At 33.7% G+C, this 14,138-nt stretch overlaps 1 protein-coding gene across 1 annotated transcript in view; it reads right to left on the bottom strand.

Annotated features, from left to right (window-relative positions):
* The window catches only part of sad (Cytochrome P450 family protein sad), a 170,737-nt gene that overhangs the window by 136,366 nt on the left and 20,233 nt on the right, over positions 1–14,138 (bottom strand). Inside the window, exon 2 of the mRNA XM_090399952.1 lies at positions 3,805–3,992. Within this exon, the coding sequence (XP_090256078.1) occupies positions 3,805–3,992 (188 nt within the window). The remainder of the gene's footprint in view (positions 1–3,804; positions 3,993–14,138) is intronic.

Below are 14,138 nucleotides of genomic sequence, written 5' to 3'. Positions count from 1 at the left end.
CAAACGCTACCACTTGAGTGTCTCCACACTTTCCGTGGATGGTGTTCAAAGATAGGTGACTTTGGATAGGAGATCTGCTATTGAATGGAGAATTATAGAATCCCTATTGGTAATCACTAACTGGTGAATCTCCCAGTAAAGTTGGCTGTTGATGACCTTCTCCATTATTTTTCAGGTTATTTAAGTTAGAGCATTAGAACGATAGTTCGTGGGTTGACTTGTATCTCCTTTTTTTTGTGCATTGCTTGGGAAAAAAAGCTTGCTTCCAAGCTATAGAATAGATGCCAGAGGAGTATGATAGCTTGAAGAGATATTACAATGGTAGTATAAGTTCTGCAACAGAGGCGTTTAATGCAAATCATCAAGCCCTGCTGACTTATTGGTATCAAAGCTACTGAATATTTTCTGATGTCCTTCTGGTTAAATTTGAGAGGAGGCATACTGCGAAGAATGGGATGAAATTTGCCTTGGTCATCTGTACAAGGGTTGTAGTTGCCAAGAAGTCTGCCTAACCTGTAAGTGATGTTACCATTGTACCATCAGGATGTAAAACAGAAGGAAATGTGGAAGGCGAGAAGTTACATCCCACAGACTTGGTAGAAGAAGGAGGCTCGAATGCCATTTGAGCAGGAGACAAGCTTAGTACATATAACTCTTACATAGTCAGGTTTGAGATTTTTCAGTATAAATTGTTATGAGCTGTAGCATAAAAAGATAAAGAATGTGAAGTTTTTGACTTGAGCCATTGGATTGGAGATGCAGGGTTTGGATAGGAGTCGAATGTTTTGAGTGGAATGAGGGATAAAAACACTCATCCCAGCAAGAATAATTATGTTATTAGATCAGAGCAGGTAGTACGATCAGAAGGGAAGCAATAATCAGATCAATGGAAATGGCAGAGAAATCCCAAGGGTCATCCCCATTGACATGTAGTGCCATAGGTGCATGGCTGAGAATGATGGGGAGAGCAAACTGTAGAAAATGAAACATGGACAGGGTTATGGTCACATTTGCCAAGAGGAAAGCATTTGACAGTATATTTGGAGAGAGAGCAGAAAGAGAGAGAGAGAGAGAAAGAGAGAGAGAGAGAGAGAGAGAAAGAGAGAGCTAGTTAAGGAAAAGGGGAGGCGTTGGGAGAATGATGAGGATAATCAAACATCCTGGTGGATTCGTGAACAATTTTTGATAAATCATTACTGATAGCAAACTATTCAGCTTCTGTGCCGGCTTCATATGTAAAATTTGAGAAGACAACCTGAATTGTGGGCGTTGAAATCACATAGAAGATTATCTCACCGTGGGGTAATTAGATTATATGATGACTTTCGGAGGTAAATAGTCAAATAAATCAGCGAAATCGTTAGTGTTAGGAGAACGGTAAAATGAAGGAAACAAATTGAGATAGGATATCTTAAGTCAAAGTAGATCATATAAAGGGGATATGCAGTCTGACAACCTTACGCATGGATATGAGATCTGACATATGTGATAGTCCTGCCTTATTAAAGGTTTCACGGAGTATCCTTTCCTCAGTATATCCTTACATATATAGTGAGGAAATCTGAGGAGAGATCTTGTTGCTGGGGATGTCAGTTGTTGTTCGGTGTTGAATAACATATCAGATTTGGATGTCTGTAGGTGGGTGGTGCACATTATTGATATAGTGTTGGTGATGAAATGCTATCCACCAATGAAGATAGCACTTCATTGGTGGAATTCAATGAAGTGTTTTATTACATGGAATTGCTATATTTTATTTGATTATTTACAGTATATTTTAGTGCATACATATATATATATATAATACAATTTTGGGACATTTTGGGCGGTTTTTGCAAGATTGACTTTTTTTTAAAAAAAAAAAAATCCCAGTGAAGTAGAATATTTTTTTAATGCTGTTTGTCTTGGTAGTGGTAAAGTAATGGTAGTGGTAACATAATGGGAAAATTTATGCGAGATTTCTAGTTTCCGAATGTTACACCAATTTTAGTGCGTATCTGTCGTTTATCATAAAATTGTCTTATGCTAAGAGATCGAAATACTGAACCACATCTGTATCTGGACATTAACATGAAACAGGAGCATTTCATACTGGCACACGTGTTCATTATGAATGGCAACATGCAAACGTTTCAATCTGTCGCAGCAAGATTCGAAATTGATAAATGCTTCTTCTCTCAGGTCAAAAATCAGCTACTGTGATTTATTTGCTATCACCAAAAGCATGTTAACTTTGCCCACCTGTCATGTAAAGTTCATTGCCTACTAGAGCTCGTGGAAATGTCAGTGCTACTTCTCAAATCTTTAGTAAACTTTCATATATAATGAACACCTAAACATGATTGGATTGGACTACCTGAGGTTATGCGGACTACTCAACGTTATCGATTTCTCTCTTTTCTATCCTATTTATCCTAAATTATGAAGATTTCAAAAACTTCACAAAACTTAGTGCAAGAACTTGCTGTAGAGATTTATACATCAAACGTAACCCAGCTGCACAAAACTAAACTTTTACAACAAAATGATACCGATATGGAAATGCTTTGTCTGATCACAGGCGAGTGCTTAAAACGAAGAACCGACTGCACAAATTATCACAAAATGACTGCTTATATAAGTACACTTAATTGTATCATGTGCAGTCATCGTTATTTTAGTGTACATCGTGCTTTAATAAATAGATATTTAAGTTTTTTTTTTGTTACTGTTTTTTGTATAAAACATGGAGATAAAATATCTGCAAAACTCTTGACATCTTCCTTAGAAAGACAAAAATTGGAATTACGGAAGAGTTAAGAAGTATTCTAACTAATCTCGGATGATATCTAGTTCTCTGATGATATCTAGACCTAGAAATAACCTTACGAGAACTATCTCCAAGTGTGAATTAGAATGGGTTGATGATAAACCTAAGCAAAACAAAAGTAATGACAAAATAACACCGATGGATTTATGTTGGAAGTCGAGAAGGTTGCGAGAGTAGATTCGTATATTTATTTGGGATTGCACAAATTATCACGAAAAGTCACAAATAAGTCACGAAAATTAGAGATAGACAAACAATAGAAATAAGAATACAATTAGGTTTGAATAGAACTTTGGGAAGATGCGAGATATATATTCAGAGGTATATGAACGATATCTTTTAATTAGCTTAGAGAGAAAAGTATTCGACCAATTAGGTTGGATATCTTTTTTGGAAAATGAAAGACATCTTCCGAGGTGATATTCCAATTAGTTTAAAGAGGAAAGCTTTCGATAAATATATTTTACCGGCAATAACGTATGGTATTGAAAACTAGATGGTAAATAAATGTGTGGTTCACAGAATGAGAGTCACCCAAAGAAATACATGGTAAGACACTCAAAGATTCTCATTCAAAGTGGAGATGGATTGGACATATCGTAAAATACAATCTATAATAGCTTCGATTATTAACATCATGATATATGAATGTTAATAGGCTGATGAAAAGATTAAATTTAGGATTTCTGGAGTGATAATAAAGTGATGATAAAGGCTGATATAAGAATGGAATGGAGAAAACTGGAGAAAGACTGTCCAGATGGATGATCAGTGTTGAAAAAAAGAAACATATTCTGAATTTGTGATCAGAATAAGCAGAAAAATGTAAATTTCAGTAGCAATGTTTAAGAAGATGTTTAACTTCCATTTTTTAATTTCTGTCGAAAAATCAGTATAATGTTTTGTGATAGAGAAATAATATTTACAGTATCGCGATGCAGTCTCAATTAATAGTTAAAAAAAGTTACAGAGAAATGGCATTTTGTATTCCTTACATTCTACTGACCAACCGTACAGCTCGGTTTCCAAGTCTGACAAAACACCATTTTCGTCCACTCGGAGCATCCATCGCTTCAGCAGATCGACTGTAATTTCACCGAGGAGATCAGCGTTTTCACACACGGGGTTCTCTCTTAAAGCATTTCCAACTATCCTTCTAGTTTCTTTCCATTCTTCTCCATTCCTATGAGGATAAAAAAAAATCAGTAAAGCAACTGGTGTTTGCATTGGTTGCTTACTTCCTACTTTCCAACTTCATTCATCAAATAAAAGTCAAATGTATATGGAAGACATCAAAAAATTCCTCCTGGCATTGAATTATGTTTACAAAACAACACACCAATTTACAGTCTTGTAATTCACTTAAAATGTATTATTATTATTATTATTATTATTATTATAATTATTCACATAATTGATACACAGTCAAAACAAGATATCATTTAAACAACAATTTGATTGATGATACAGAGTAATTCAGATTCTGTCCAAGAATCTAAGAATAGTCCGTCAGGTAGCGTCGTAAAATATGAACCGTTCCAAATAATGCTGTTTTTTGTAGGTCATATGGGGTCACTTCGTTGATGTTTAATTGCTGCAAATAGTTGGATAGCTTCTTTGAAGTTACACCGATAACTATTGGGATGACTTTGGTGTGTTTAAGCCACAGCCGGCCAACTTAGATTGCCATATTATTAGACTGCCAGATTGTATTATTATTATTATTATTATTATTATTATTAGTAGTAGTAGTAGTAGTAGTAGTAGTAGTAGTAGTACAGTAGTAGTATTCTCTTTAAAGATTGATATAACCAATCCTTAAAGAGCATCCTTCTACTACTACTACTGGTGAATGTATTCAGCACTAGGTACTGAGTAATGAATATGTAAAGTAAAATAATGAATGTATAATGAATAATTAATGTACTAATTAATCATGAATGTATTCAGCACTTGATACTACATTTTTATTCACTAATTCCTTTTCCTCAAATGGAGCAGGAAGCCATGTGCAGGTGGAAAGCCAAGCTCCATCCTTCAGCTTTCACTGATAGGTAGCTCAAGCTATCAATGAATCAAGGTTTTTCAGGAAAGAGATTATGGCTGACAACTTCTGCCATTCTCATGGTTCTCAATTCTAACACTTGCACTACTAATAAGTGTGAGTTCTATGGCCGATTTTTGAGATTTGGAATTAAAAATATTCTGGAGCAAAATATTACACAAAAAATCCCTTACAATGATGGACTAATTCAGGAAATGGCCAATGAAATAAAAGAAATTCGTCTGGTCAGCGACTAGAATCGAATCTATAACTTTCTTTAGGCAGTCTAGCACTATGGAAGCAAATGCCATTTCACAGAGCTACATACGTATCTCCGAAAGTAATTATCACACAGAATATATTCTATGTGATCATAATTTTGTTTAAAGAACTGTTCGCAAGATGTAATAATATTATTTCATTTATCAGAACGTTTCGACTGAAGGTGAGTTAGTTCATGTAATACGGGGGTTGAAGATTTTTTCCTCCTAGAAACTCGAGATTTTCATCTCGCAAACAGGAAAACCGGCCAAGAGAATACGTGCAATTTGCATATAGAATTTACTATAAGCATAGGGCTCAGCACCATATTCTGGAAACATGGTTATTAAATCCAAGGATACCTCGAATGTGTATGGGCGCTTAAGGGTCCTGTAAACACCAAAGAATAACAAAGATTAACAACAGCAGAAATGAAGTTTTATATATATATATATATATATATATATATATATATATATATATATATATATATATATATATATATATATATATATATAACTTTTTATAACTATATATATAACTATAAGAAATTAATTATACATACATTTATCCAATGTATGTATAATTAATTTCTATATATATATATATAATAATAAAAAAAACTGAAATAAGTAATAATTTTCTTGCTATATAGATATTAGGAGTAATCATATATGTATACAAATGTATTGGTTTTGATTAATATTTTTTTTAATGTTCATGATGATATTATTTTTATAAATATCCACATGTGTAGGTGTATGTGTGCTTGTGTGAGTATGACAATACATATATAGAGAGAGACAATGTATAGGGTGCCTAAATTTTCCTTGCCTAGGGAAATCAGATACTTTCGGACCGGTCCTGGAGATAATAACCACTAAAATATTAAGTAGTTGTAGTAGTAGTAGTACATTTTCCCAGAGTTGAAGACTAATTAAGAAAGAAGTTTCTATATGATTAGTACATCAAATATGACAACAAAAAAGTCTCATCATCAAAAGTCCACTATGCCTGTAACACATTTATCCACTGAATCCTAAATTCATTCACATTTTACTATTTGCAATACATTTAGACAATTTTCTTCATTAAACAAAAAATATCACAGTTTCATTTTCTATCTGAAAAAAATTGTGTTGATTACATACTTTCAACCTATCCTCTTAATTAATGCTCCTGTTCTAGTCCTGAAATTATGTTTGTCAACCGCCTTTGCATTAGCAAGGGTCTCTTATCCCTTATACTTAACCTTTATCATACTAGTCATCTTTCCATTGTCTTGAGTTTTATATTCTCCATGAAACCATTCTTCACTTTTCATTTTATATATATTTTTCATAACCTTTTTTTAGTTAGCAGTTTCTTCTTGGTTTCTCTTGTCATCCATTACCTCAAATTTCTATATTCTTCTCACTAACATTTCCACTGTTATTAACAAAAGTTCCTTAACTGGCTTCCATGTCTACAGATCTGTTTACTTTCAAATTCTTTCTCTCACCTTTCCCATGGTACTGCTTCGAGTTTGCTACTGAGATTATTCTAATTACCTGCCTTGCAGTTCCACACAACAGCGATTGCTTTCATTATCACTAACTGGAGCGATAAAGACACGTTCACGATCAAATTCTCCGACATCATTACTACATCTGAAACCCTTGACCCTCGGATTACATTACCATACGCTGTCTAAAACGTTTATCTCTCAGGCATTCCAAAAATTATTATTATTTCCAGCGATATCCACAGCAGAGTTTTAAACCGCTGACTATCGCGAATGGTTTCTGCTAAATCAAGTTAGAGTTGGGATAGTATACGCAGTTTCTTCTTGGTTCACTATGACTCAAGGTTCTCAAAGCTATCATGATCTTGCAATAATGTTGATTATCGTTTAATCTCTACAAACATATCTGTACTTTATCAGCATGTTCTCCCACTAGGTGGCAGCAGGGTACCAAGTAAATATTCCTCAGTTTGTGCCGAGTGTTACAAAATAACTATCGAAGGAAGTGGTGCGAGCAGTTTAAAAATATCGGAAGTACAGATTCGTGTAATTTGGAGCTTCGAGAAGTGTTTCGAATAAATTACACTATCCATCTACCTTAGATGAAAATATATAAATGGAAACCACTGTACATTTACCATAAGAATCCTGTACACATAATGCATAAACTTTATGAAACAAAAAAAGAAAAATTCGATTTGGTTAGTTTAAAGGGTTTCTGAAGTATTAAGTGTAAATTACGGATATTCTTCAATAGCGAACGTACTCTAAGAGATAATTTGCTCCACACACTGTTGTTCTTGTTGTTGTTATGTCCCATCCAGTCTTTTCCGATCCTTGGTGATCTTGTGAACTTAGATTCTTCGTCTCCACGGGTTTCTTGTCTTTTCTTTCACCAATTGTAAATTGATATCGGTAAGTTTTCTTTTATGTTGTCAATTCAACTCTTTTGTTGTCCTCCTCTGCCTTTTCCAATGATTCATTTACTCTCATAATATGCTCACATCACATTAACTTATGTTTAATAATTATTGCTTCCAAATAGCATTCTATCTTTATATTTTCTAGAACTTTCTTATTGGTCATTCTCAGTTCAGGATTCTTAATAGCCTCTTCCAATTCCATAATTCAAATGAATCAATTAGCTTTCTTTCTTCTTAAGGATCCAGCTTTCACATGCATACATCATTACAGGGAATTCTATTGCTTTAAATACTATTGCTGTAACCATATTGACATCCAATCTTTTATAATGTCTGTCAAATTTAACATAGCTATTCTTATTTTAACTTCATCTCCACAGTGGCCATAATTTCTTATTCTGGACACTCCGTAAACCATAACTTTGAACCACCTCTATTTTATCTCCCTCAATCAGTTTTGTTTTGCTATGTTTAAATTAAGCCCTACGTTTTTGCTCTCCCTCAAACATGAATCAACTGCTCCAGATCTTCCCTAGTTTCTGCTATGAGGTTTGTAACATTTGAATACTATCAATATTATTATTATTATTGTGTGACACCTCCAATGAGTCCAAAGACTCATCGAGGGAGAGTGTGCCAACAGCATCGAACGATTGATCCCTTCCAACTACTAACCGCGTTCAAACTTGCTTAACTTTTTGCTTGAGCCATTAGTAACAGAGGCTCTACCAATTGACCAACCTTTATCTTAAATTATTTATTTTTATGCCACCAATTCCTGCTGGATCTTTGTGTAAGATGGCTATCCTCATAATATATTCATTATACTCGTAAATATTAAAAAGATAGCGACAATACACAACCCTGCCGCACCCCTTTTTCCACTCAAGCACTGTTCGTTTCTCCGAAGACTGTTTTTACTGATATTTCTTGGCTGTCATACAGATTTTTCATTTAGAGAATGTTCAGGTATTCCCATTGCTGTTATCATATACCATTATATTCCATTGTTTGTTATGATCAATGCAGAATATAGAACATTCTTATAATTAATAAAACAGAAGATTACTTCCTTGTTCTTTCCATAATCCATCTCATGTTTGCTCTGTGGTCTCTAATTCCTCTATATCTCCTAAAAGCTGCCTATTTTTCTAGGATGAATACTGATGTTTTCTAATCTGAAGGCCAGTATATTTTTTCCGAATTGGTTGATAAATTTCAGTTAACATGTTGATTACTTCATCTCCAGCTGCTCCTTTTGTCAGCTGTTCTGTTGCCGATATCACTTTACTTTTCATTATGATGGGTTCCTCAACAAATTGTCTCCTTTCAAATTCTTCTCCAATATTAATATCTCCTGTACAAATCCTACATATTTTTTTCACATTTTTTTTTTCACTTATTATTCTTCTTCAACTTAACTTTCCCCCAAATTACTATTTACTTCTCCTAATTTAGGGATAAACTTCCCCGTAACGTCATTTATCTTTCTACGATCTCTTGTTCTACTTGGAATGTTACCTTCTTCAAATTTCCTTTGTCTTTTTTTCTTTATCTTTCCTGGCCTCTCTCTGGAAACCTGCATTCAACAGTCTAACTCAGGGATGGGGAATCCTTGGCAACCCAGGGCTTACATTAAAAAAAAGAATTAAATAAATAAATATATATCCAACATCTTCGCTGACTTGTATATTTTAACTTTAATAGAATACAGTTTTATTAAGTAGAGCGATACCAAATAAAAATTCAATAAAGAAAACAAACACTACGAACTGTTTTACTAATAATAAGTAATAAGAAAATGAAACAAACCTCCTATTTCCAAGCCATCTATCTGCTCGCTATACTGACGTACAAGTTTTGTCACGTTCGTTTGTTGCATCATTCGCCAGGCAGCCAGACGTGGCGTGATTCCTTTATCATCATTTTATATATTTTTTCGTGTTTCGTAAAGAATTTATCGATTTTCTAAAATGCGTATATATGTCGATTTGGATTTAATTAAATCGTAAGTCATTAAAATATGGATTGGAAGTATTGACTGTCAATTAATATGTTTAATTTATTAGATATAAATACAAATTTTCTTTACATTGCCATAAGCCTAAGTTATTGTTAAATTATGGGAAATGTATTATCAATATTCAGGATTATGAAGTGTTATCTGTCAGGTAATTAAATGGCATGCGTACCCTTCTCTTTCATTTACATGTGTAGGTGTAGGTAGGCTTATAAATGTATTAATTTTTGGTAGGTGTATGCAGAGAGTGATTATGATCAGATTTTCTGAATCCAAATTATAATTTTTTCAGTGTCCAATAAGTCTCTGTTTATATTTTTATACCCCATGATCCGATTTTCATTAAAGTTAGAAGCTGTATGAAGAAAGCAATTATTTTTTGTACGTAACTTGTGGTTGTACAATTTTGGTGATTCAGTTGTAATTTACTTTTTATTCTTTTGCCTTTCGCTTTATTCCCTTCTTGACTTCCTTTCTTTCTTCCTCCTCTTTTCTATTCATATTTATTCTATATGTATAAATATACCATTATTAAATATTTTGATTTGTTTTCTGCTCTTTACAGATTGTACAGAATGTCACAACCACCATCAAAGAAACATATCGGTAGACATTCAAATGAAGAGGATATTAGAGAATTTAAAGAATACTGGACTGAAAAATCTCGTAGGATTAAGAAAGATAATAAAGCATTATTCATTTTATGTTCCGAATCAGTTGTTTGTAGGACTTCTGTAAAGAAGAAGTCCTTAATTTTGAAACTATTCATAGGAATTTAAGCAATGTAAGTGAGCAAGAACAAAGAGAATCGATTTCTCGTGAACTGAGTAAGACAAAGAGAAAAAACATCAAATACTTTGATGAAATTTATTTCAGGTAGGCCTAGTTCCAATTTAGTTGCTGCTAGTTTTGAGGTTTCAAAAGTTACTGCCCAACACTGAAAACTACTCAGTGATGGAGAGTATATTAATGAAGCATGGTTAGAATGTGCTCCTTTCTTTTTTGACAATCTTTCAGAAAAGGTAAAAATTATTCAGCGCATTGAGGATTTGTCTGTGAGTATCAGTTAAGGATAGGTTACTTAAATTGGAAAGGAATACAGCAGAACAATTAACAAAGAATAGATACAAACTTACATGAAGCCAAGTTTGTATCTATTTGTGTTGATGAGAGCACAGACATTGCATCATCAGCTAGGCTAGCTATCTTTACTCGATTTTGTAGGGTTGACGAAGTATGCAAAGAGATGATTAACCTTGTAACACTACCTGAGCGTACCACTGGGGTTGAAATATATAAAGCAGTTATGAACGAATTATCTATTCGGCAAATTGATATTTCAAAATTGGTATCAATGACAACAGATGGTGCACCCAGCATGATTGCTAAAGAAGCAGGATTTGCAAGTCTGTTTGAAAAACATGTTAGTCATCCACTGAGAGGTTTTCATCGCATCATACACGAGGAGACTATGTGCAAAAGCTGGCCTAAAGAAACTTCAAGAAGTTATACAAACAGTAACCAATGTTGTTAATTGCATTTGTACACGTGCTTTGAATAAAAGACCATTTCAGAATCTACTGAATGAGGTGGATTAGGTGTACAAAGGACTAATAATGTACAACAATGTTCGTTGGCGTTGGCTTAGTCAAGGTCTTGTTCTGAAACGATTTGTTGAATGCCTGGATGAGATAAATCTCTTTTTGACTAATCAGCAAATGTCTTATAAAGAAATGTGTGACATTTCAAATGTATGTGGGTTTAGAGACGGGTATATCAGTTTGTAAACTGATGTTTTTTGCAGTTTTTGCAGACATTCAAATGACTTGAACCTTAAACTACAGGGCTCTGGTAAGACTCTTCATGTTATGTTTGATACCAACCTCCTGGATTCATTTCAAATGCCTTTATGGCATTTGAAATGAATCTAGGAGGTTTTAAGAGGGATGTAGACAGTGAGAGATTTAGATATTTTCCAAACCGAAAGAAATACATCAGTGATCTCCAAAAGGATGACAAAACAGACCGCCAATGTTTTTAAAAGCTATTTTTAAACGTCATTGTGTCAACTGTTGAGGAGCAGTTTTCTCTACGATTTGTTAAGTTAAGAGAATTAGAAGAGCTGCAAAATCATTAAGTTTCCAGACACTATAAAACTGGATGAATTAAATTTGCAGATGTTTTCGTGGATAAATGTGGATGATTTTGAAATGCAGTTGATTGATTTTCAAAGTAGCTCAATTTGGAGGCAGAAATTTGTTGACTTCAGGATTGACTTGGAAATTATTGAAAGGGAGCGATTAGAGACGGAGTAGCAGAGAGAAGTGCGGAAAACGAGATAACTAGTGCGGAAAACTAAGGACTTGGAATACTATTCCAGAAACTTTTGTATGTTTTAAAACCCGTGTAGCAGCATTATTATCCATTTTTTCATCTACATATTCTTGTCAATCATTGTTCTCAGTGATGAACTTTGTTAAGTCTCGTAATAGGAATAGCCTTACAAATGAAACTAGTAGCGCATGCACGTTTCTAAAGGTTACAAAATATAAACCTGATATAAATTATCTGTCATCAGTGATGCAGCAGCAGAAGTGTCATTGATGCTAAATAAATAAAAAAGGTAAAGATTAACTTCTGTTTAATATATTAATGTAAAATAACATTTTTTATGTGTATTAAAGGATTAAGAATTAATAAAAGTATATCTTTAAATTTATTTTCTTTTATTGTGCTTTAGTCAAGAAAAACGAGTATGAGATTGTGCACTGTAATATATTGAAAAATTTGAAAAAACTCATGTCTGATTGATCTTTATAAAAAAAAAATCAGTCGCTAGTATTACACTTAAAGGCAAATAAAAAATTATCCACACTATCAACAAGGTAGAAGGACTTGTAAGTAAAAATTTCGTCACTAATTTTTACATTCATTCAGTCTTACAGGACTCACAATAATCACTCTTACAATATTCTTCGATTTTATCGCTCTAGCGTGATTTTTGATTATTTGAAAACGTTCTCCAAATACTTAAAACACACCAAATAATAATATGTTCAACAGAATTTCGGTTGGCACATGAGAAAATTTTGCATCAAAGATTTGGCGATTTTGGCACGCACACTTAAAAAGGTTGCTCACCCCTCGTCTAAACCTTTCTTTGTTTCCCTGAAGTTTAATTTTTTTTTTCTTATGCTATCTGAATAGCTTCTTCTGACAGCTGTTCACAATTTGTCTTTCTTGTTGATTTTATTAGCTTCTTCTGTTACTTTATATTTTGTTTCTTCCGCAGTTCTAATTTTCTTCCTGTTATGTCCACATTTTTTCATATCTTTCTGACTTCTATTTTAAGTGTTTCGTTTATATGATTTAAATCAAATTTCATACAATCCTTTTGTTTCTTCATAGCCTTAAATTTCATTATTTTAACCACCAATCATTCATTATCCGCCGCTAAGTCTCCATCCTCACACTAGGGGGTCGTAAAACAAAATAGTGCCACGTACGGCATCTATTTTTGTGATTAAAAATAGTTGCAAGAGCGTGATTTCATGGTGCTTTAAAAGGAGATGATTGTAATGTAAAGTTAGACTCCCTGCCCCACCTTTATGCAGCAGCGCCACCTACCTTCAACTTTAAAAACGAGCTTCTCGGACTGCGTGACAGACTACAAAGAGAGAGAGAGAGAGAGTACTTCTAAACTCTCTTTGAAGTCTCCCTCAAGCTTTTGTTGATGTACAACAGAACTGGGGAGGAACTTTTCGGTTGAGTAAGTCGGAAAACGAAAAGTACAAATGGGTACGTAAATGCCTACAGACATTATACTTAAAGTTCATCTCTGTTTCGCATCTGTGTCAATTGTAATTTCCTTGGAATGCACAGCAGATCAATAATACTGAAGAACAGGAAGAAAAATGGTAAAAAAGCAACTAATTTAAACTAGATTGAATACATTTTCAGGTGGAACAAATTACGCCTCTATAGTACCTTAGCGAAATTTCGTGAGCTGATTTTGGTTATATCAGTGCATGCGGATTAGTGCTATCTTCAAGATTTTTGGTACAAAAACAGGAATAATAAATCCTAACAAATGGAAAATTAATTAGGTTAACCACCGTCATCAGCAAAACTAGAGTCGTAAAAATTAAAACAGAAACAAACAGCAAACATTAAGTTATACGATCACATTCTTGAAGAAGCAGAAGATTTTCAATACTTTGGTTCCTGCATCGATATTCTAACATGATATAGCGAAAAGAAAGAACAGTTTTTTACCACAAACGCCAAAATTCGTCAATAAAAAACCAGTAAAGACAATATTTACATAAGATTATGGAACATCACTACTCAGCGAACATGGAACATCACTACAGACATGGAACATCACTACTCAGCGAACAATTAACAACACCAATAACTTTGGGACAAAATGCCTTCGATCAATAATAAGATCTACATGGCAAGACCACTTTATTAATGATTAGCGTCATTCTTGAAAAAAACCCACCAACGACCTGTAATAGAAACAATTCAGAAAAGTCAACTGAGATGGTTGGAAAATAAACTTAGACATCTGC

The sequence above is a fragment of the Typopeltis vanoorti genome, chromosome 11, assembly GCF_054136105.1.
Source record: "Typopeltis vanoorti isolate ZY-2024b chromosome 11, IOZ_Tvanoo_1.0, whole genome shotgun sequence".
Taxonomy (NCBI): Eukaryota; Metazoa; Arthropoda; class Arachnida; order Uropygi; family Thelyphonidae; genus Typopeltis; species Typopeltis vanoorti.
Note: the sequence above shows the minus strand (reverse complement) of the source record. Positions and strands in the feature narration are given on the sequence as shown.